Source organism: Schistocerca cancellata, chromosome 3, assembly GCF_023864275.1.
Source record: "Schistocerca cancellata isolate TAMUIC-IGC-003103 chromosome 3, iqSchCanc2.1, whole genome shotgun sequence".
Taxonomy (NCBI): domain Eukaryota; kingdom Metazoa; phylum Arthropoda; class Insecta; order Orthoptera; family Acrididae; genus Schistocerca; species Schistocerca cancellata.
In genome coordinates this window covers 509,566,428-509,590,391 of record NC_064628.1, presented here as the reverse complement: position 1 = coordinate 509,590,391, position 23,964 = coordinate 509,566,428, and the positions used below count along the sequence as shown (strand labels likewise).

Genomic DNA, 23,964 nt, shown 5'->3' with positions numbered 1-23,964 from the left:
TTTGGCAACTCTGACCACCCGACGTGAATCCCATCGAAAATTTATGGAACATGATCAAGAGGTCATTTCGTACGCAAAATCCTGCCCCAGAAAATCTTTCACAATTATGAGTGGCTTTAGAGGCAGCACGGCTCAATATTTCTACAGGGGACTTCCAACGACTTGTTGAGTCCATGCCACGTCGACCTGCTGCACTACGCTGGGCAAAAAGAGGATATTAGGAGGTGTTCCCTGACTTTTGCCGTCTTAGTGTGTGGCTGTAATGGAAGTACAATTCTGGACAGAGAGAAGTACGGGACGTTCTGTGAGTACATGTCGGTCTGGCGTTGCCTTGGTTTCCGATTGTATTGCAGTTTTCGAAGCTATTATGAACATTCTATTAGGGAAAGTTGTTTCGATTTATCAATGATTGCGGTATATGGCAGCCGCGAGTTCGAATTATGACTCATTGTGCTTAATTTGGTAGGTAGACTGCAGGTAAGTCTTATTGTCACCATGTGGCTCAGTGATACGTCGTTGCTATGGCACTAGCTTGTGAGGTCTTACCCTGTTCAATGAGCAATATTGTACCTGCAGAAACCATTAGCCTGCACTACGAGAGTACTATTTAAAAATATCTACGGCAAATGTGCATATAAACGTAATAACTGGGGACAAGTATTATACAGTGGACGCCGACGACTGAAGAAGCTCACAAGGAGGAGGAGGAGGAGATTAGAGTTTAACAACCCGTCGACAACGAGGTCATTAGAGACGGAGCACAAGCTCAGATTAGGGAAGGATGGGCAAGGAAACCGGTCGTGCCCTTTCAAAGGAACCATCCCGGCATTTGCCTGAAACGATTTAGGGAAAACACGGAAATCCTAAATCTGGATGGCCGGATGCGGGATTGAATCGTCGTCCTCCATAATGCGAGTTCAGTGTGCTAACCCCTGCGCCACCTCACTCGGTAGCTCACAAGGGAAGGTTTTGTTACCGACTAGAAATGAAGACTCATTGTAAGGTTTCAGCTGCTATGCTGCAGCGGTATTGACGGGAGAAGGAGGAATAGGTGCGGCAGTAATCGATTTTCCCTCTCTAATAACGCCCTCCATTTATGTATCGCTCAGCAAGCAAACGCCGTCTTACAATACGTCAGACGGGCTTGTGTTTGCTGTAAGAGTAGATCACGTTATCTTTGTGGTGTGGAAAGTGTTTGCAAAATTAGTAAGTGTTCCGCGCTGGAACTTGTAGGAGGAATACTTCGTTATTGCAGTGATGTACCTACAGGAGAAGTGCGTATTATTTGTGAACAAATTAAGCAACAGTTGACAGAAGAGGATGTTGTAATAGCAGAGTTTACTACACTTTTAATAGATGAAGAGACATTAGATGAGGAGGCACCAGATGAAGGACGTGATAGTGTCGTGGCTGAGAGATGAAGCAATGTTACCAGTGGAAGATTTCCAGGGGAGCAACGGTTCATCTTATCAGCCATCAATCCAAGGAAACGAACGAAGTTCCCTGAAGGATATGTGGCTGATATGTACACTCCTGGAAATTGAAATAAGAACACCGTGAATTCATTGTCCCAGGAAGGGGAAACTTTATTGACACATTCCTGGGGTCAGATACATCACATGATCACACTGACAGAACCACAGGCACATAGACACAGGCAACAGAGCATGCACAATGTCGGCACTAGTACAGTGTATATCCACCTTTCGCAGCAATGCAGGCTGCTATTCTCCCATGGAGACGATCGTAGAGATGCTGTATGTAGTCCTGTGGAACGGCTTGCCATGCCATTTCCACCTGGCGCCTTAATTGGACCAGCGTTCGTGCTGGACGTGCAGACCGCGTGAGACGACGCTTCATCCAGTCCCAAACATGCTCAATGGGGGACAGATCCGGAGATCTTGCTGGCCAGGGTAGTTGACTTACACCTTCTAGAGTACGTTGGGTGGCACGGGATACATGCGGACGTGCATTGTCCTGTTGGAACAGCAAGTTCCCTTGCCGGTCTAGGAATGGTAGAACGATGGGTTCGATGACGGTTTGGATGTACCGTGCACTATTCAGTGTCCCCTCGACGATCACCAGTGGTGTACGGCCAGTGTAGGAGATCGCTCCCCACACCATGATGCCGGGTGTTGGCCCTGTGTGCCTCGGTCGTATGCAGTCCTGATTGTGGCGCTCACCTGCACGGCGCCAAACACGCATACGACCATCATTGGCACCAAGGCAGAAGCGACTCTCATCGCTGAAGACGACACGTCTCCATTCGTCCCTCCATTCACGCCTGTCGCGACACCACTGGAGGCGGGCTGCACGATGTTGGGGCGTGAGCGGAAGACGGCCTAACGGTGTGCGGGACCGTAGCCCAGCTTCATGGAGACGGTTGCGAATGGTCCTCGCCGATACCCCAGGATGCAACAGTGTCCCTAATTTGCTGGGAAGTGGCGGTGCGGTCCCCTACGGCACTGCGTAGGATCCTACGGTCTTGGCGTGCATCCGTGCGTCGCTGCGGTCCGGTCCCAGGTCGACGGGCACGTGCACCTTCCGCCGACCACTGGCGACAACATCGATGTACTGTGGAGACCTCACGCCCCACGTGTTGAGCAATTCGGCGGTACGTCCACCCGGCCTCCCGCATGCCCACTATACGCCCTCGCTCAAAGTCCGTCAACTGCACATACGGTTCACGTCCACGCTGTCGCGGCATGCTACCAGTGTTAAAGACTGCGATGGAGCTCCGTATGCCACGGCAAACTGGCTGACACTGACTGCGGCGGTGCACAAATGCTGCGCAGCTAGCGCCATTCGACGGCCAACACCGCGGTTCCTGGTGTGTCCGCTGTGCCGTGCGTGTGATCATTGTTTGTACAGCCCTCTCGCAGTGTCCGGAGCAAGTATGGTGGGTCTGACACACCGGTGTCAATGTGTTCTTTTTTCCATTTCCAGGAGTGTATAAGATATGTTCAAAATAACCAAGGGAAAATATATAAATGTTGGTCCTCCTGGTTTGTGTCGTCCTAGATCAGCAGTTGATATGATACCACATCTGAAAATTACAACAAATATAGAGTATCATTGTGTTACAGAACTTCGAGAACAGACTAAAGACATCATTCGTCAAAGCAAAATATTTTTCAGGATATGATAAATCGCGAATTACGTGACCGTTTTACAGCAAAGAGACAAGAAAACGGAATAATAAATGAGCATTCATTGAGACTCTGGGTATTAAAAATAAAGGATAGAATTCAATCTCACAATTCAAAGCTTCCTACTGCTTCCTACTGCTGAAAAGTAAGAATAAAACTGTCCGTCGCAAATGTAGATGCACTGGTGAGAAGCTCGCTTATTAAAAAGTAGTAAATTAATCTGTAGTTCTGCATAAGGGCTTTCTGGGTCGCAATAGTAACAGTCAAACATCTGTCAAGGAATGAAGTTATTGCTCACATGAAGCTTTTCGGAATTAGCCATCATCAGGTGCCCAGGAACTTTTGCTGCACTTCTATATACGTTTCCAGTTGTACGTAAACAAACATTCACAGATTTGTAGCCCTAAAGGCGTCATATGAGTAATAACATCATTCCTTGTCCGACATTTGACTTTCACCATTGGGAACAAGTCAGCCTGTATGCGGAACAACTGTTTACTGTAACAGTGGTTGCCTGCCTCCTGCATTACTTTATGCTACATTTATATTGGTAGTAAATTATTTCAGATGTCAAGATACAACTATTGCACATACTGTATCTGTAACACGTTATTCCTCAATGCAGCCAAATCACGTGATGACACCTCTTCGGCGTCACTATTCATGTTGTGTTGTGGGCACCTTTCATCAACACCTCGTATGTGGAACTTTTATGTCAAGTGGTTTAAAACTTTTGTGTACAGACACCACATACGCCTAAGACTTGGAAGATCCTGTACGTTAAATCCCTGTTCGACATTGCTTTTTAATGCGATTAACAAGTGTGATGCTGTCATCGGCAGCTGTCCGGACAATGGGAGCGCAGCCGGACTCTGCTGTCCAGGGCCCGCTGCAGTAGGCAAGGCCGCACGGACGGTCGTCGGGCGTGGTTCTGCAGGTATATAAACCCGGACCCTCCTCTGGTCAGCACAGTCTGCACCGCCGACACAACACACGCAACATGTACAAGCTGGTGAGTCGCCGGGGAGCCTCGTCTACCGCTGGCTTCATTCGCTTTACTTCACTCCCATACTACGTCCGTTCCCGTAGCGTAGCCGGCTACGACGCAGGGGGTCCGCGTTCGATTCCAGGCAAGGGACTGGGTGTTGTGTGTCCTTCATCATCATTGCCTCGCAGGTCACCGAAGTGGCGTCAACTAAGAAGGACTTTCAATACGGCGGCCGATCTCCCTCGAATGGCGGTCTGCCGGCCAACAATGCCATACGTTCATTTCCGTTTTTTCCACTTCCATATTACACTCAGAGATGTTGAAAGCCGTATACTTCATCGCCAACAATACTAACCAACGTAAGACCGACAACTATTATTACCAAGCAGGGAATTGTTAGTTACGTATGTTGGCCCCTGATTGTAAATTATGTTGTTTAAGTTACGCTACTTTCATATTATTTATATCAGAAAGGCCCTTTCAGAGGCGTCAGATTCACAAATGAGAACGAACTAATCCTTCTTTAACGGCCATTGCTTTTTCTCCTCATCCAGGAACACTTTCCTGTGCGTAACTGGACTTCAGCAACCGTGGTTGTGGTCACTCTGTTCCGAGTGTGTGACTGAGTAGCCAAGCGGTTTTATAACTTAACATTTCGGCAAATGTGGCAACAAAGGCGGAAACGTTGATTGACAAAAATTTACAATGACATCGTCACACACCAGAAAAACCTCGACTGAGCATACATTTTCTTCCACTAGGAAAATTCTAACCTCCAAGCGTTCAACTTACTGATTACTACACTGCATAAAGACAAATCTTGAAGCAAACGTTCACCAAACTCGTCTCTCAATTTGCAACAATTCGTTGGAAAGGACATGGGAAGTTAAACAGAAACCGCGTATGTAACTTGATGTTGCCTTATATTTATACAAATTGACTGGGTTTTGAACATTTCTCTGAAAATTTTGTCTCTGTCATTATGTTTCTGTACTTTCATGTCACTGCCTCCCAAAGCAAAAAAATAAATCGTTGTTAGAAATGTTTCGAAACAATGAAGTCTGTGGCGCATACGAGATGTAAGAATTAATATTTAACGGTGCGCCGTGGTTAACATCAGTAAAGACAAAACAGTTTACCTGCGAAGGACAAGGATGCGAAACGAAAGCGGGAGAGTCAACATCAAAGGAAACATCCTGACTTTAGACTCAGCAATTTAGGGAAGGGGGAAAACGTAAACCTGGGTACTGAGTGAGCTATCTGAATGGTTTGGAGCGATGTGTGAGACGCGTGCTGTGTGCTTACAGGTGATCCTGCCCCTGCTGTTCGCCGCCGTGTCGGCCGGCTACCTGGGAGGCGTCGCCGTGGCGCCAGCGGCCGTCGCCGCCCCCGCCATCGCCGCCCCCGTGGCCTACGCCGCCCCCGCCATCGCCGCCGCTCCCGCCTTGGCCGTGGCCCCCGCTCTGCGCGCCGCCCCTCTGGCTGTCGCCGCCCCCGCCATCGCCGCTCCTCTGCCCTACGCAGCTGCGGCACCGATCCTCAAGATCCACTGAACGAGAGGATTGCTGCAGGCGTAGAGCCATTTGTAAATACATAAGTAATACGAAATATATACCCAAACAAAGCTAATTTATTTTGTGGTCTTTTTTCACAATTTCTCCTAAATATCGTCCTTCTGGGATTCAAGGGAAATATACTCGTAGTGTAATTTTACAACAACATCACGTGAGCTATTACATTCAAAGACAATTAACTCTGGGACTAAATCGCTGAGTCAACTCATCTATCACCTGACTCAGAATATATAACTGTGATTACCTAAACTGCATGCTTGCAATATCACTTTCGCATGCTATATCATGTACATTTCACAGGAAGTGCATTATATTTCAGTGAAATCTTGTACAGCGCAAGCGTTTTGCTGTATGGAAAGGTTTAATCTATGTCAGTCCTCAGTATCATCTAATACTTGAAATGTGCTGATTATATACTTCTAAATGATAGTGCTCATATCCTAATACCAAGCGAGATGCGGAGTGGTAAGACACTGCGCTCGTATTCGGGAGAGGAGCGTTTCTAATCCCCTCTGGCCATGCACCTCTCACGTGATTTACCCTAAATCCCGAAATCAGATGCAGGTAATATGACTTCAACTATCATTAAAGTTTAAGACGTCTTTTGCGTGGTAATAATCCAATTAGAGAGTTCGATTCCAGGTCTAGCAGTAATTTTTTTTTCATTCTCTAATTTTAAGTTGTATCTGGGTGCTTCAGCATTATATTTTTTGTGTATCTATCCTTCTAACTGAAGGTCTGCGGCACTTCGGCCGTTCACGTACGTACTAAACTGAACACCTACATTCGTGCTTTCGATGTTATTTATTATATGGGACCAGTTTCTGTGATTCAGTACACATCTTCAGGCCTTTATTCACTCTGAAAGGGTTAACTCCAGTCATATACACGATTCCATCAGTAGCCAACAACTATGAACTGATGAAATTATGGATGTTAGTCACGAATGGAGTTAAAGCCCTAGGTGGCAGTTAAGGCCTGAAGATATTGTACTGAATCACCGAAATTGCTGGCCATATAATAAATAACATCGAAAGAATGGCTGCAGGGGTTAAAATTTTATTACATTCATCACTACACGTCTGTTACATCAAATCGTATACAAAACACGTGCAATTATTAAACACCAACACAGAAATGAGAGTACAGTGTTTTTTTATTATTCCGGCTTTTACAGAAGTATTTTGCCTTTAAGCGTTTACTCCACTTCCACTTCTTCCACGCACGACACCCCCCTCTCCCCCCCCCCCCCGCGTACTTCCCACTTCCCGATGCATTTTCAGCATTCATTCTCATTTCTTCAGTCATATACCTCCCCTTCCGCCCTACGCAAACGTAATGAAGAAAAGATACCATTCCTCTCCTTCTTTCTCAGAGATCGTGATCCAATGAGTCGCTGAATTGTTGTAGATGAGCACTACACATGTGTAGCAATGACAGAATCCTAATGCATATGGATGGTGGAGGATTGAGAGCGAATACACCAAAATTAAGCCATCACTAAACGCTTTGATTCATTCTAAGAACGTGTGTATATTCTACTTGCTCCCAAATGTGAATTCTCTTTCAGAAATCGCCAAACTTCCTTAGCACAGTCAAAACAATGGAGCAAGCCAAACAAGAGTGATCATAGCTTCAGTCACGCTTCAGCAACTAGCATATAACCTGTTTCACTAATGTAGACATTTATTCAAATGGAATGTACATAAAGCTCCAACAACAGTTCTGCTACGTTTGTCTCTTTCTCTGCTAAACTTCGTTTAGTTATACGTTCGTCAAAAACTTTCCATCGGTTGAGATTCACCAAAAAGTTAAACAACTAACACTACATCTGAAACATTTAGAACGGAGAACATTTCTTTCACACTTAATTAAAGTAGTAAGGAACTAGTCGTTTAAGAAACACACTTAGTCACTCCCCTTACTGCCAACAAGTCTCGAGAATACAAGTAATGGGCACGACTAGTGACACCAGATCAATTCAGATCGCACTTGGGGTAGTCAAGACTCACAGGAAAATTGTGAAACGGCCATAAGCCACCCAGAATTTTTAAGAGGCAGCTTTCCAATGAACAACTGTCAAGAACATGGTGTCAAGCCACACAGTTACAAGCACTTCCTATCTCTCACTCGCCGTTCTGTGGGCTCAAAATTTCTACACACATAAATAAAATTCCTTAAAATTAATTAAAGCAGTCATAAGAAAATGGCAACAACTAAGCTTCCATGAATACCACGCGCCACGACAGACTCCTTGCCTGAAGTTTATTCGAGTAAGATAATCAATCCATCAAACATAGTTAGCCTTGTTTTGTATTGTATTGAACTGGGGACTTAGAAACGACGGAGAGGATTCGTCCCCGCCGTAGCCTCAGTGGTACACAACCCCACAATAGGCTATAGCAGACCCCTCACCCAACCGCCGCCCCACACCGAACCCATGGTTATTGTGTGGCTCGGCCCCTAGTGGACCCCCGGGAATGTCTCACACCAGACGAGTGTAGCACCAATGTTTGCGTGGTAGAGTAATTATGGCATACGTGTACGTGGAGAAAGTGTTTGCGCAGTGTAGCAGAGGTGGAATAAGGGGAACCAGCGAGCATTCGCCGAGGCAGATGGATAACCGCCATAAAAACCATCCACAGACTGGCCGGCACACCGGACTACCCCGCCGGGCTGATTCGTGTCATCACGGACCGTCATGCCTCCCCGCCCGGAAAGCAGTGCGTAAGACTGAACGCCTGACTGGACGAGCATACAGTATCTTACTATACTACTCTTGCGAAACAGAATAAATTTACTTCTTCAGACTTTCCGGATGAGCGTTAACATGTTGAACAGTCGGGTTTCTGTCGGTTATTCGCGTATTTCTTGCACGAATTTCAACTGCGTGACTCGCAGTCTTCTTCATGTGCTGCCTGTGTCTGACACTGATTCCAGGGCGAAACGAGTCCGGTATTTATGCCCATGTTGTGCCAGTCGCTCCGTCTTCGGTACGCGCCGCTTCAGGCGTTCTGTCCGTGCTATCCGCCGACCAGTAGTAGCGACTGCAGAGCTTTCTTCTAGCCGCAACATTTCCGAACGCTGTGCACGTACTTTGTGGTTATTATTCGTTGTAATCTTGCTGCATGAAGTTCTGAATGAAGCGCAAGTCGTGCTAGACATTTTATCTTCCGATTGTCGTCACTTAAACCCTCCTGTGATTAGGACGTTCTGTAACTGTGGCGTGCCGTTTAAGGCGTCTTGTCCGACGTCTGTTCCCGCCAGGAGCGGCTGCAGTGTTATTTTCAGGCCGCTGGTGTTCACATTGCCGCTCGAGACTCAATAGAACGTCGTCAGGTATTGCGTCTGTTGTCAGAGGTACCATTTCACTTGCGTCCTTTGCTACATGTACTGTTCAGTTTTCTCTAAATCCATCTCCATAACTGGGCCCCTGGGGTCTTAAAGCTGCCTGTTATGTCTTCAGAAGGTCGAGTGCTGGGTTCCAGGCAGAGATCAGTTGGAAACTGGTGTCACGGTTCTCTGTGACCTTAATCTCAAAAGATTCTTTGATAACGTTGTCTCAGTACCTCGATGTTTGTGTTAGAGTCTTTGCATTATTATAGTTAATAAAACTGTCTCAGGCTGGTGTACCTCTGGTGTTATTTGCACTTGATATCAACGGTCCTAGTCGTCTGGCTGATGTTTGTCATACCAAATTCGTATGATATGTGGTGAACACCCGGTTTCTGCAAACGCACATTCACATTCACTAGCAGAGAATTAATCTTGGTGGGTGGTTGGAACACGCTCTTGTTATTATGTTTGAGGAGAATGCTGCTGATTTTGGCAGATATTGGACGGACATAAGGCAAATATGCAACCTCTTTCGTTTCATCTTGTACCTCTTCAGGAACGTCTGCCGGAGAAACAAGACGCAGTGCCTTTTGAACATCTCGAGAAGAATATTCATTTTTGTGGAGCACAGATTGTAGGTGTTCTATCTCAGTCGTCAAGTTATTAGCATCTGACAAAACTCGTGCCCGATGAACCACAGTTCTGAGTACACCATTTTTCTGCGCTGGATGTTGGCAACTGCTGGCTTGTAGGTGCAAGTCTGTGGAAATTGGTTTGCAGTACACACTGCATTCCTCTTCACTAGTACATCTAGGAATGGGAATAGTCCATTGTTCTCCAGTTCCATGGTGAATTTACTGTGAGGGTGGCGTGATTTTAGGTGGTCCAAGAAAACATCGACCTTTCCCCTCTCCTGGGGCCATGTAACAAACTTGTCAACCATGTACCAACAAATCATTTAGGTTGATCAAGGGCTGATGTAATTGCCTCCTTTTAAAATCTGTCCATAAAGAGGTTGGCCACTGCCGATGCGAGAAAGCTGCCCATTGCTACCCCTTCCATTTTCTCGTAGAAGGACCCCATACAGGCAGTAAATTGTGATATCCCTGCCTCACAGCACAGTGCCCAAGGAGGAGGAGGGAGTTGGATCCCCTGTGGCGAGGGCCCGAGAAGAGGACATTGAGCCACTCTGCAAGCACACAGTGGGGAGCTGGGCTGACACCCTCGGCTCACTTAAGAAGGAACAGGTTGCGAAGAGACTGGTTGACAATGAGAAGGACACTGTGAACTGAAAGACCCTTGCATCCATTAGGATGGAACAGCAAGACTGTACAAGTGGAAACATTTGAGAGTTCTTCTGACCTGTCAGAAGTCATTTCACCTGGCTTAGAGTGCAGGAATGTGCCGACAATTCCAGCGCTGCATGGGCACAGGGAAGAGCGTACACAAACCGCAGAAAATTCATGCAGGGAGGCGTGTGGAAGATGTCAGCCTTCTTAAGAATGAGTTTTTCTCAACAGTAAGGACGTTCTTTATAAATCACGGACGCCAGCAGACTCTGAGACGAAGCCCAAACATGAGTCAGTCCAGGCCTCAAGTAGAGTTAGCAGTTACGGAGAAGTGTTGTGTAGCTGCTCTCACGAAAGCTTCGAAATGCGGAAAAACATCGTAAGAATGTGAAATTTTGATAAAGGTGCCACTTCCCGAGCCACGCACCAGCCCACGCAAGATAAAGTATTTCCTCCCAGCAATGGGAGGACTGACGTGGTCCTCAAACGTCGATCTGCCTTTGGTATGTATTGCAAATTGAGTCCGCCAATGAGAAAGCCGCGAGAGGAGAAAATTTCGATGAAGACATGAGCTGGGAAGTGGAGAGAGAAGAGTTACTCTGTGAGAGGGAGCCGGAAACGGAGTACATGAGGTCTCTTCCATCCGTAGCCAACATCCAACTTCCGACACGCTGATATCACAGCTTCGGCCACGCAACCAACATCGGGCAGACAAAGCGGAGATCGTATCTGGGCCTTGCCGCAAAGCCGAGATTGCTGGTGAGGGCAGCCGACTCGCAATGCACAGCTCCGAGGCGACGCGCAATACTTACTCGGCGCCTGCTGCCGACAGCCCTACACGACCAATGATCCTCGAATTAATAAATGAGTAATGTCCATGCCCAGTCAAATCGGCCCTGAGATTTGTAGTATTGTTTTCGTTTGTAAAACAGTACTAAAATAAATACATTTATATTCATGCTTTAATCATCTAAGCAATCTCATCCATTCACACATCAACCCCTTGAACTTATAACCTTTTGTGTTTGATTTCATCAGTTAACTGTTGGCTCCTAGGGTGGGACGATATAATTGGTAATTTTTGTATTATGTGACGTCACTAACAATTTCACAAGCTTCCTATAACGTCGACGGCAACATGTGCCTGAATAAGTCCAGGAGAGCACAGTCCAACTTGTCTCCAATCAACTCAAGTGAATCATTCAGTGGTACGTGGGTGAACAGGGAGACGACGTCGGAACTGACCAATATGTCAAAGTCTGTGATCTGTAGATGCCTGACACATTCTAAGAAATCCTCTGAGTTGCAATGTGATGAGCACACTCCCCTGCATATGGTGAGAGCATCTTCTTAAGGTGTTGAGCAGTAAGGTAGGTAGCTCCGCCAATGTTACTGACTACTGGACGTAGAGGAACCCCTTCCTTGTGCACCGTAGCGAGGCCACAAAGTCTAGGTGGTACTGGTGCTTTTGCCCTCAGCTGCTGAATGATCTTTCGTGGAAGTCCTGTTTCCTTTAGAAGAGCCCTTGTGTTCATATCCACCTTGTCCGCGGGATTCCTTTCTACCGGTCTGCACGCCGGGTTATCAAGAAGTTATCGCATCTTATTGACACAATCTATTTTCTGTAGGACGATGGTAGCATTCCCTTGTCTGCTGATAGCAGAGGAATTCGACGAAACCACCTTGACAGTATTGAGCAAGGGTCTTAATTTCGCAGTTAGCTCCAGAAATGTTTCTGTTGCTGCCTTTCTCAGTGAGTGGACAGGTGGCTAAGGAACTTATTGCCAGTGAGGCTGCAGATATCGACTTTTAGGGCGCTCACCAAAACCAAGTTTCCGAAATCAAACATCTCTGGTGATGAGAGGTTGGCTCTGAAACAACTCCAGCATTGTAGTGTTACCAGGACGACAAGGACTCTGTATTCACAACAAGTGGCATCCTGGACCTCAGTCAGCAGTCTCCACCTGAGTGCACAACAGTCTGTCTTCGACAGCGCTAAGGTGGTAGCTGCACTGGGCCATCGCAGAATGCCTGGGCGGGAAGCGGCTTTCTCGTCCCGCCACCATCTGCACTGCACGCGGCCGTGTTACTGACCTGCTGCAGTGAGGTCATGATTCGCTGACGAGGCGTCAGCAGTGCTTTGCTGCATGTGCGCTTGAGCCTTGCTGCAGACTGCGGCCCAAAAGACGCCTCTACCTTTGTACACTTTTCACAATAGTCAATTGTTATTACAGATACCGCTGTATCATTGACGCATCCGAGGATGGACTGGACCACTCGTCCTCCTAATCACAGCTCCACCCCAGCATGCATGTCGCAACATCGGTGTCAGATTTGTCAACATGACAACGCCTCATCGGTAAAGTCTGAAGAATTAAATTTATTTTGCTTTGTAACAGTAGCGTGGTAAGGTAATGTATATAGAAAAAGAGGGAGAAATTTCACATGTACTAATTGTAGGTGATTTAGGCATGTGGTACAGAACTGTTCTGAGTCTCTGTGAGGGACGGTACTCCAGAAAGAATAACGTCTAGTTATTATTTATATGTTGGGGTTATGGAGCTTGTATTTTTATTTTTTGTTGTTGTAAAAGACAGTAGTAAACTATGCACGATGACAGACACACATTCTGCTGCTGCACGCGGGATTGTTCCCGGTTTGATGCAACATGTACAAACACTGCCAGAGTTAAATTTCAAGCAACAACAGGAAAAGGATGAGTTACATGGTCTGGTAAAAGTTTTAAAAGCTCTGGTTCAGCAGTGAGAATCAGGGTCTAAGCAAGCCAAGTCAATAGTGTATCTAACCCATCCATCCTCTTTCGAGCCTTCAGCAGCTGCGTTCACAACATATATCTTTCCTAGCAAGTCTACATTCGTCGTAACTGCATTCACTGTCAATGTTGCAGTTACCGCCGCAATGTGCTGTTGATCAGACGAGATTACTCTCTCTTTGGCTAATTTACAATTGACAGCCGAAGCAACAACATAGGTATTGTACCACAAAGTCCTCTGTAAGACCGAGACAATTCAGTCGACATCTGGTGGGCCACAACAACGTAATCAAAAACAGAACAGCACATCTGGCTTTCCGGAAAAAATCGAATATCTTAACACACGAAAGTTATGAACCAGTGAAAATATTCTCCCATGGGAGCACAAAAAAGGCAAATGTGCTTCTGTTTAATAAGATACTCTGAATAGTGAAGTACCAGCTGTCTCATTCTACCTTATCATCACCTTTAAAAAAGGGCTCAAAAATGTTGGCATGCAAACATATACACCAGCTTTTTAAAATGTAATTCATCGCTCACACCAAAAAGCTCCCCTAACTGTAACTTGCTCGCGTCCACTAATACATCACTGTACGTCGCTCATATCCATCCACTCACACTTTCCCGTTCTCACTCAGTCAGTCTCTCATTTTTATTGTCTCTTTGCGTGTTTGAGTCACTGGCTCCTGTCTCACAAGCACAGTTTCCTTCAGTCTGCCATACTACCACTGTCTCCTTTCACTGTAAGTGTCTCCTTCTTGCTCCATGTCTCTTATTGCTACCACCTCGTCCATTTCTTCCACTGCTGCTTTCTCTTCCCACTGTTACCATCTGTCTCTTTCTAGTTGTCATTCTCATAGACTCTCTCTTTCATTATCACCGGCTCTCACCCATTTCCACTACCTTCCTCTCCCACTGCAACTGTCTGCTTCACTCGTTTCCCAGTACAATTCTGTCACTGTCAACTATGTTCCACAGCCACTGTGTCCCTCATTTTCTCTCACGTTGCTATTGTCTTCTTCGCTCATTCTTTATTGCAACCACTGTTAACTATGTTCTAGTATTTATTACTGTTCCGTCTCTTTCCCACTGCCACTGTTTTCTCCTCTCTCAGAATAAAAAAGGACGTGCATGTTCGCATACCAAAATTGTTGCTAAAATTTTTAAAGGTGCTGAGGAACGTAGACTGAATTAGCTGTGCTCTGATAGGATCATTTATCCGCTGATCCCCTGCGCAGTCGACGAACCCCGCCGGTTGTGAGACAGGGACAGCCAGCCCTAAGTCACACCCAAGCCGCTTATCTTATAGACTCGCCAACAGCAGCCTGGTGAGTGGGCAAGAAGCACGAGAGAAAAACCGGCGGTCACCCAGCGCCAGAACACTCCAGTCTACAGTGTACTGGAGAAGTAATGATTTTAATGCGCTACTTGTTGAAGACTCACCATACTGTTCGAAACGAGGGAGACCGTTTATGGTCTGCCAATGTGCCATACAGGACAACCTGCATCACTTGCCTTTACACTAAACCGAATTCTAGAATATATTCTGACATCAAAAACACCTACTTGTCAGATCAAGAAATCCATTTCCTCATGGAAGCTAGATTAGGTTCGAAAGCAACTGTACATAAAATGACACTCGTGCTTGCGTCCAAGATGCACTGAGGCGAATAGAAAGAGTTGCACCATGAAGTACCAGTCCGATATTTATCAAATTTTTGGAAATGTTCATTGAATAACTAGTATTAAAACGATTACACTTTCATTCAATTCGGAACAGATGTCCATCGTGAATCTCCTTATGAACTTCGATCTCTACGGACACAATACACGTGTTATTCACTGTGGTATGAAAGCAAATAGCCCCAGAATGTCGTCTTAAGGTACTTGTTGTCATGTCTGAAATTAATGCTGTATCATTTTATGAAGATTACTGCCTGGAGGCTGGTATGAAAGTATACCTGCGTTATCCTGCTAGATTGTACCATTTGATACCATGCTTAGGAAGAGTATGACAACAGGGTTTGCTTTTCTTGTCACATACTGACTATAACTCAGACTCTATTCAACATAAACCAAAACAGTCCGGTTGTCATTTCCTAAAGCTCTCCATACATTGTTCTTGGAATTGTAGAGGTACGGGTATCAAGAACAGCCAGTACCTGCAACCTTACACCTTACACCTGGTACGCCAGGACGTACTGGCGTCGATCTGACCGCCACAGACAGATGGGAGGCTCAGCGCCAAACACCACAGAATGTCACTCAGTCTCCCACTTGACTCTGCCTCCACGTGATCTAAGTGTCAGTGATAAACAACGCATGGCTGATTGAGGTCTCATCCTTCATCCTGTAATCTATTCCCAACGATTCATAGTTACAGTCTTCCAGTAACCGCTGCACACATTTCGACACACCCATTCCAATATTCCAATAATTTTATGGTGACATAATCTCTGTGACAGGACCCGTGATTGCTTTTATTGACACATTATTGTCCCCACCACACAAGCATCATCATCAAGGTAGTTAACTCATTATTGATAAATGGAGAGAAGTTAATTTTGCAACTTACAACTGATTGTTGTTTTACTTTGGACTATATTTTTTCCCCATTTGGGCCACAAGTGTGATTTGTTAAAATTCAGGTAAAGTACACGCGCTTGCAGCAGGAACACAACGTCTAATCTTCACAAGAATCTAGTTACGGATTTTAAATATATAGACGTACTTATTATGGATTAGCTACGGAACTGCCCCATATCTTTCAGTGCAACAATTATACTTGTACACTCCTGTACTAAAATAACTTACGTTGCCTCAACGATCCGCAGACAGCTAGCGTATTATTTGATGTCATCAAACCATTAAAATGAAGCTCCACCTGTTTCGAAATTCTGAAGACGCCGGAGCTCAGTGGGGTACTGATATACGTGACAGTGCAAAAGAACATAGAAAGTTATCAGTCGGAGCACTTTCCGATAGCTCCAAATCCCTAATAGACATACAAGTAAAATTGAAAAATGGCGAAACTGTGAAGCTGTGATGGCTGGTAGTGAGCTGTGCCTTATCCGATAAGAGCAATTCCCGCGGAAAACGAAGTTTCGAGTCTGATTAGCGCACTGCCATTTTCCAGAAAAACCATAAGAACGTATACTGCGCTGCAGAGTGAAAGATTTATCCTAAACTAATTCCACAACGATTAGCTACACTAGACGGGCTGTATTGTGAAATAATAATCAGCCTGTTTAAGTCGGTAGCAACAAGCTAGAAAAACCACATACTGAAAAACGTATAACTCACGAATGCAATTTATCGAGACTGCTGCCTAAATCGTGTGCCTGATAGTGAATGCAACAAGTGAAAATAAATTTCAAAAGGAAAATGAGTGCGTGAAGCGAATATATGCCACGTTTTAAAGCTCGAGATAGCCCTGCTAGGTAAAAACAAAGGATATACCACATTTCAGCTGCCAGCTGATATACAGAAGATTCACAGCGTAGAACACAGGTTAAGGAACAACACGGAGTAGACGAAAATAATCAACTTACAAAGTACTAAAATTGGTGAGAGCAAAGTGGAAGACGCAAATGAGGTGTGCTCGCGAAGTAAATAGTTGTCATGAAATTACCCAACTTCATTCGACAAAGAAGATCTGCTTGTGTAAAATACCACCTTAGCTTTGAGAAAACAACCTTAGCAAATAGCACGTCACGAGCACAATGTTGTGCAGATGCAAAATTCGGAGAACCAGGAATTCATCAAGTGAGTAAGTAATGTACCGAATGAGTAGTTACTATCGAGAAATTTCAGGAGAAGACATCTGATTAGAAAACTTACAATTAGAAATGAGAGATTATTGAATTGTTCGCAAACAGGTATAGGAATTTTTAACTTACTACTGCAAATTCAAGTAAAAAGGAAGCACTATAGAGGTACATAAGGAACAGAATAGCCAGGGCTCTGGGAAGTGGAGCAGTATTCAAGTACTAAATATGTGGGTAAGTCAACTGTGATAATCCTTATAAACAGCCACAGGCTGCAGAGTATCGACAAGTTGCTAATACTACCTCGCCAGATGTACAGTTCAAGCACATAGGCATATGGTGCGCTGGTTTCGCAACAGGCGTCAGATTTGAACTCTTGGATGGATTCTTATTAAAAAGCTGGTCATTACAACATAAAAATTTGGCCAAGAGGTTCTCGATACAATTTAAATTAAATAAAATTCAGTCCTGTGGAAGATGATATTTAGCAATAAACACCCTTCGACTTTCCCGTTTATGTGCGTACTTCGTAGAAAACGGAGTCGAAAATGTCATCTGAACCACTCGGGAAATCGAGCCGAATAATTTTTAATCTAGATTTCATCTCGGTCAGTGAATAATTCAGGGAAGTGCTGCGTTGGCAGAAATTGTACATTCTGTATTGTTGACGGATTGCGCTTATATCAACTATGATCGTATTTTCAGTTGCCACAATTTGAATGTTTTAGGTGGTGGAAAAACTCTCTGACATCCTTGCCTCACATCACGTGTCACGATTTATTACTAACTTGTGAGATGAAAGACTGCCTTATAATGTACCATCCTGTTTGAACGCTGTCACAGTCATTGGAACCTTCACCCCTTGTTGCCCGCTAGAGATAGCATTTTCCAAACGTCTGTACACCAACTCTGTTCCATATAAAATCCTGTGAGTACCTGCACAACAGATATACTCACTGCTAGATTGAAAATGAAGCTCCTGTCTCGTGAAGAGAGTGATTGTCGGATGTCATTGAAAAGAATGGACATCCTTGAAGACGTTGGTGTATGAAACACCAATGTGAACTGACGAGAAATTGATTCATAGAATCTGCTTGTCGTATCAGAGATATTAGAGTGAGGGCGACAAACCGTTATACTAATTGACATAAAAGCATTGAGATTGGAATGTAGTCACTTTCTACACTTGTGACGAGAATAGGCTGTTGCTGTAAGATGTAACTTGTAATACCCTATTATATACGTATAATTGCAATCCTTACAAGTTGTCTACTATATAATCAACTTCCATGACTTAATTTGCCACTTTGGTTGGTTTTTCGTTGTACTAATTAGCAGAAGTTTATGACCTGCGATTGTTTCACTGTGCAGGAAGTTCGTTCCCTGATTTAAGTTTCACGCATCTGTTGGACTGTTGACCTCAGATGTTAAGTCCCAAAGTGCTTAGAGCCATCACGCACCTGATACCTACGAGTTTCTGTAATATTTGTGCACACTAATCGATTATGCGTGTAGTCACTCCTGCTACACTGGTTTATACTACTTAAGGTCTTTGAGTCTACCGGGGCTCAGTCAAATGGTTCAAATGGCTCTGAGAACTGTGGGACTTAACAATTGAGGTCATCAGTCCCCTAGAATTTAGAACTACTTAAAACTAACTAACCTAAGGACATCACACACATCCATGCCCCAGGCAGGATTCGAACCTACGACCGTAGCGGTCGAACGATTCCAGACTGAAGCGCCTAGAACCGCTCGGCCGACTACAAGAAGGCTGTGGAAACAGCATAGCCTGTAAGTCTGAAACACACAATGCTTTCCTTGTTCGTTATTGAGGTTTCTGTTCTGTGGTCTGTTAAGAAAGAAGGCTGTCCTGACAATACTGACAAGGAAATAATGATGTATAGCTGCAGTCAGGGTTTGTAGCAGTGATGACAAAAAGAGAGAATTCCTAGCTGCGTTTTCCCTGCAGATGAATGGCTTAATCCACGTAATTCTGCAGTATCTGTCAGGCTTGGCGTACCACGTTTGAAATTTATATTTCGTGTTTCAATCGAGCCACGACGCTTGTACTGTGGAGCTCGCAGATTTTGATTCACTTGGAACAGACTCGTGTTTTCTATTTGGTAGAAAGATTCGTAACATAAATGAGTAAAAAAGTTCTCATCCATTTGCCATTTTCTTGCTTTCAAGAAGAATTTGAAACGATTTCTCCGGTTGCTAGCGGCGTGAGCACCATGTATTTCAGGAAACACTGATTTTGATGTTCTACGTAAGGAATCTGTACCCTTTGCACTTCTATAATATGAGATTAATTTCATATCTTCAGTCATTATTTATATTTCATTACCTCATCAAGTTAAATGAAACAGTTATTGAACTGATGCTACGTATACCAATGAGGAGGATAACATCGTGCCTTCAGCGTAATACTTACTTCGATGAGAGCCATTTCTCACTCCTTTACAAACTTACACTACTTTATTAAGAGTTTTTACAGCAAAGTATTCTGAATTAAAATGGAGAGGCCAATCATAGCACTTTTTTGGGCCGTAATCTACAAATTATTCGTGGGATAAAGGAGTAGAATCAGTGGTGAGAAGTTCTCTCATCGAACACTAGTGAATTATTTCAGATAAAATATATCCATTGCATGTAGTATGATTGTAAGTATAAAGTTGTCCTTCATGGGACAGACAGATCTGGTCATGACATTACTTTTTTGGGGACACAAGTCATATTGCAAAGTGGGCATATTTCATCAGGGCCATCGTATGTCCACTGGTAACTTTTAACGTTCAGACACCATATACGGTTAAGCACTGTGACACCCTGTACGTGACATCTCTCATGGCCTTTGCCTTATAGTGTGAATAACAAGAGTGTCATTCTCTAAAAGTCTGCGAGCAGTAGGTGCTCCGCCGGACTCGACTGTCCAGGGTCCGCTGCAAGAAGCAAGGCCGAGCGGACGGTCGCCGGGCGTGGCTCTGCAGGTATATAAACCCGGACCCTCCTCTGGTCTGCACAGTCTGCACCGCCGACACAACACACGCATCATGTACAAGCTGGTGAGTCGCCGCTGAGAGTCGTCTCCAGCAGGATTCATACGCTTTACTTTACTTCCATGCTACACTTAGCGATACTGGAAGGCGTACATATCACTCGTCTCATAAATTTCTTACCAAGTAGTGAAATCTGTGTCAAATAGATAAATGAAAATAATGAGGTTCATATTTAATGGCGCTTGCCTTTTTGTCTGCTTCAAGAACATACTTTTTGAGCGAACGTGGGTTTCAGCGAACGTTTCGTGTACAATCTAACTTTTACGAGTACGTATTTTAATCGCCACGTTGTTTTATAACTTAACGTCTCCGCAACTGTTGCAACATAGGCGGAATAGTTGACTGACGACTTTGTCACACACATAGAAATCGTTACATTTTCTGATTGCCAGACTGCACAAGAACACATCTTGAAGGAAACGCTCACTAGTCTTACTCCTCATTTTGCAATATTTTTTGGAAATGATACGAAATGTTTAACAGCAAACAGCACTGTTAACTTGGTATTACTTCACATTTGTTTTTTCAAACTCACTAGATCTCGCAACATTTCTCTCAATTTTTTTGTCTGTTATTATGTGTCTGTGCTTAAAAGATACTGCGTAAAACGAGAAAACTGAACACATTGATACAAATGTCTCGGATCACTGAGACAACTCTTTCATTTGCGTTTGCTCATTAGGGTCTTACTTGTCTGTAGTACTCCTTGAACTTCAGAGGTAGCACAATTTTTCCTTTGTGTATCACGGACACGTAAAGTGAATATATTCTGCGGAGCTAATTTTCCCGAAGTTGTCAGTTATTCTAATAATAGAATTTATGCCTTTCACAAATAACCATACACTTCCCACTACCACTCGATTTTCTTTATTTACACGGGTTTTCTACTTGATTTTATTCATTGTAACATGACTGCTGTTAAACTGGAATGAGGCTGGATCCAAATGTTGTTATAGTACAGTAAAGTATTAAGCATTTTTGGTGATTTTTGGGAATAGAGATTCAGCGTCATATGCTTATGTGATGTCGTCAATGTGATAGTTGTATACTGCAGTGCATAATCGTTACTTACACAGTTGCTGATACTCTTGGTCATTGTGTTAGATACAGTCGATGAAACTTCATAAATATTTCACCCAAATAACAGCTGAATGATATAAACTGGTGGATGCTTCGAGAGGGCATCATTGTCCAGCATTGGTCCCTGACTACAGAGTACTGTGCTGCGATACAGGTAGGAAATGTGAAGGTGAAAAATTTGTTTCACGGGAATGATAACTACGCATGGACAGATACATATGCCAGGAAGTTACAAATCAGCGTCTCTCCACTGCAGAATTAAGATTCGTTCTTTGGATACGACATAAACTCATTAAAGTTTTCTGCCTGATTCTTGCATTCTCGCTCGTATTCGCTCAAGACAAAACACTTGCCCACAGAGGACAAGGATTGGAAAGGAAATCTGGCGTGTCCACATCAGGGGAACGACCCCCTCTTACGCTTTACTCTATTTAGGGAACAGAGGAGAGGTGTCTGAATGGTTTGGAGCGATGTTGGAACACAGCGATGTGAGACGCGTGCTGTGTGCTTACAGGTGATCCTGCCCCTGCTGTTCGCCGCCGTGTCGGCCGGCTACCTGGGAGGCGTGGCCGTGGCGCCAGCGGCCGTCGCCGCCCCCGCCATCGCCGCCCCCGTGGCCTACGCCGCCCCCGCCATCGCCGCCGCCCCCGCCTTGGCCGTGGCCCCCGCTCTGCGCGCCGCCCCTCTGGCTCTCGCCGCCCCCGCCATCGCCGCTCCTCTGCCCTACGCAGCTGCGGCACCGATCCTCAAGATCCACTGAACGAGAGGATTACTGCAGACGTAGTGCCATTTGTAAATACACAAATAATACGAAATACATAACCAAACAAATCTAATTTATTTTGTGTTCCTTTTTCACAATTTCTCCTAAATATCATTCTTCTGAAGTTCAGGGAAAATATGCACACTGTAGTCTAATTTTACAACAGCATGATCTGAGCTACCACTTTAAAAAATAATTAACTCTGAGGCTGAATCGCTGAGTCAACCCATTTCTCACGTTGTAGACGAATGGGAGATAATCATTCAGAAAGCCACAATAATCCTCTAGCAATATTGTTCACACTGGATGATTACAAATCTGTCTCAGATTACATTACAGTCATTACCAGAACTGCAGACTTGCTAAATCACTATCGCATGGTGTACCATATACATTTCATCGGTATTATTTTTTAGTTCAGTGTGATCTGGTAGACCACATGGAGTTTGCAGTATGGAAATATTTAATCTGTCTTTGCCCCAGTATATCTAGTAGTATAAAAGTGCTATATAGATATTATTTTAAGTGACTGTTATTGCCCATACCCCAACACAAAGCGAGGTTCAGAGTGTCAACATAAAACACTCGTATTCGGGAGAAGGGCTTTTCTAATCATCTTTAGCAATGCAGATTTACGTTTCTAGTGCTTTCGCCTAAATCTCCAAAAAGCTGTAGCAAGCAATAAGAATTGGACTACCACTATAGTATCAGAAGTATTTTGAGTCGTAAAAATCTAATTAGAGAGTTAGATTGTAGGTCTAGATTTTTTTCTAATTTTGACAAGTATCTATCTCCTTAATCTTTATACATCAATTACTAGAGGTCTTATACAAAACATGTATAATTATATAACACCAACACAGAAACGAATGTACTATATTTTTCATTATTCCATTTTTACAAAGGTTTTTGCCTTTAAAACTTCGCTCCGTCATCTTCTTGCACGCACTACATCCCACCATTCTTCACCGTCCGCTGTCAGCTTTGATTCCCGTTTCTTCAGTTATACTTCCTCCCCCCCCCCCCCAAACTCACTGCCCGCAAGGGAAGAAAAATCGCAGCTCTCCTTACTTTTCTATCCTTGTTTCTATTATTCTAGGTAGTTCTCATGTAACAGTGCAAATCACATACTATTATTCTAGGTAGTTCTCATGTAACAGTGCAAATCACATACTCAAATCGTCTAAGTGTACTGTCGAAACTACTTCATCAGCTACATGCTAACACTCCTGTTCTTATATCTCCCTGCTATTGGTTCTGGTGATTACTACCACGAATCAGACTTACCGGTATCCCTGTCATGTGCATTACATTTCTTTAGGACACCGCGAAACCATCCACTTCAAAGGTAATTGGCACTATCAGCCACGCTTATTCTACCCTATCGATGACTGTGGATGAACTAAGTAAATCCACTTTACTCTCGTAACTCCGGAAACAGCTATACTGCGAGAAGCACAGAGAAGCATCATTCAGTGAGTCGCAAAATGTTTGCAGATAAAGGGAGGTGTGTTTGACCATCTGCTTTGAATGTTTTCTGGAAGACTTATTGTCGCTGATAGTCTATTCAAAATATAACAACTAGCTGCTCTTTCTGAATGTGTATGAGGTACTGACTATGTTTTTATGAATGATACCATAGAATATCTGATGGTCAACAAGTGATCTCACGCGTTTCTGGTTGAAAATAGGCAAAAGATTGGACGGTAGTACGTCGAACTACTAATCCCTATTATACTTTTATCACATCCATTGATTCTGGTGTCGCCCCACAAGTGCCATTGTCACAACATGGTTAATTAAAGTAGGAGGAATTTCCGCTCTCAAAACAAGTGAAGTAACATCTTCATCCTAATGCAACGAAAACAAGCAGCACGTTGTGGCTTTAGGGAGATGTACATAATGTTTTACCACACTTCACATACTTTTCTTAATCTGTTGACTTATACATCTGAATAAGAAACCTGTATATCCACTCCAGTTTTCTCGGCTACCCCCTCCCCTACAAAGATTTTCACACACCAGATTACACTTATTATTTATCTTTTGTTCCACTGCAACATGAAATTTAGAAGTAGCATCACCACGTCATGAATTACAAACTTTCTTTGTCACTTCTTCCATGAGCAGTACTACTTCATGATTAACGTCGACAGATTTTTATTATATAGTTCTTTTATTTC

At 44.1% G+C, this 23,964-nt stretch overlaps 1 protein-coding gene across 21 annotated transcripts in view; it reads left to right on the top strand.

Annotated features, from left to right (window-relative positions):
- LOC126175303 (cuticle protein 16.5-like) overlaps positions 1–23,964 on the top strand; it is a 147,371-nt gene that overhangs the window by 9,852 nt on the left and 113,555 nt on the right. For 3 of the 21 annotated variants that reach the window (XM_049921995.1, XM_049921993.1, XM_049921991.1), the window contains exons 1-2: positions 4,131–4,161; positions 5,445–5,529. The exons of 1 other annotated variant lie outside the window; for it this stretch is intronic. In XM_049921995.1, coding sequence (XP_049777952.1) covers positions 4,150–4,161; positions 5,445–5,529 — 97 coding nt within the window. In that variant the 5' untranslated portion in view covers positions 4,131–4,149. Of the gene's footprint in view, positions 1–4,123; positions 4,162–5,444; positions 5,767–19,818; positions 19,945–21,532; positions 21,855–23,964 lie in introns of those variants that run through there. 17 more of the 21 variants (XM_049921996.1, XM_049921994.1, XM_049921992.1 and 14 more) reach the window with 12 other exon arrangements.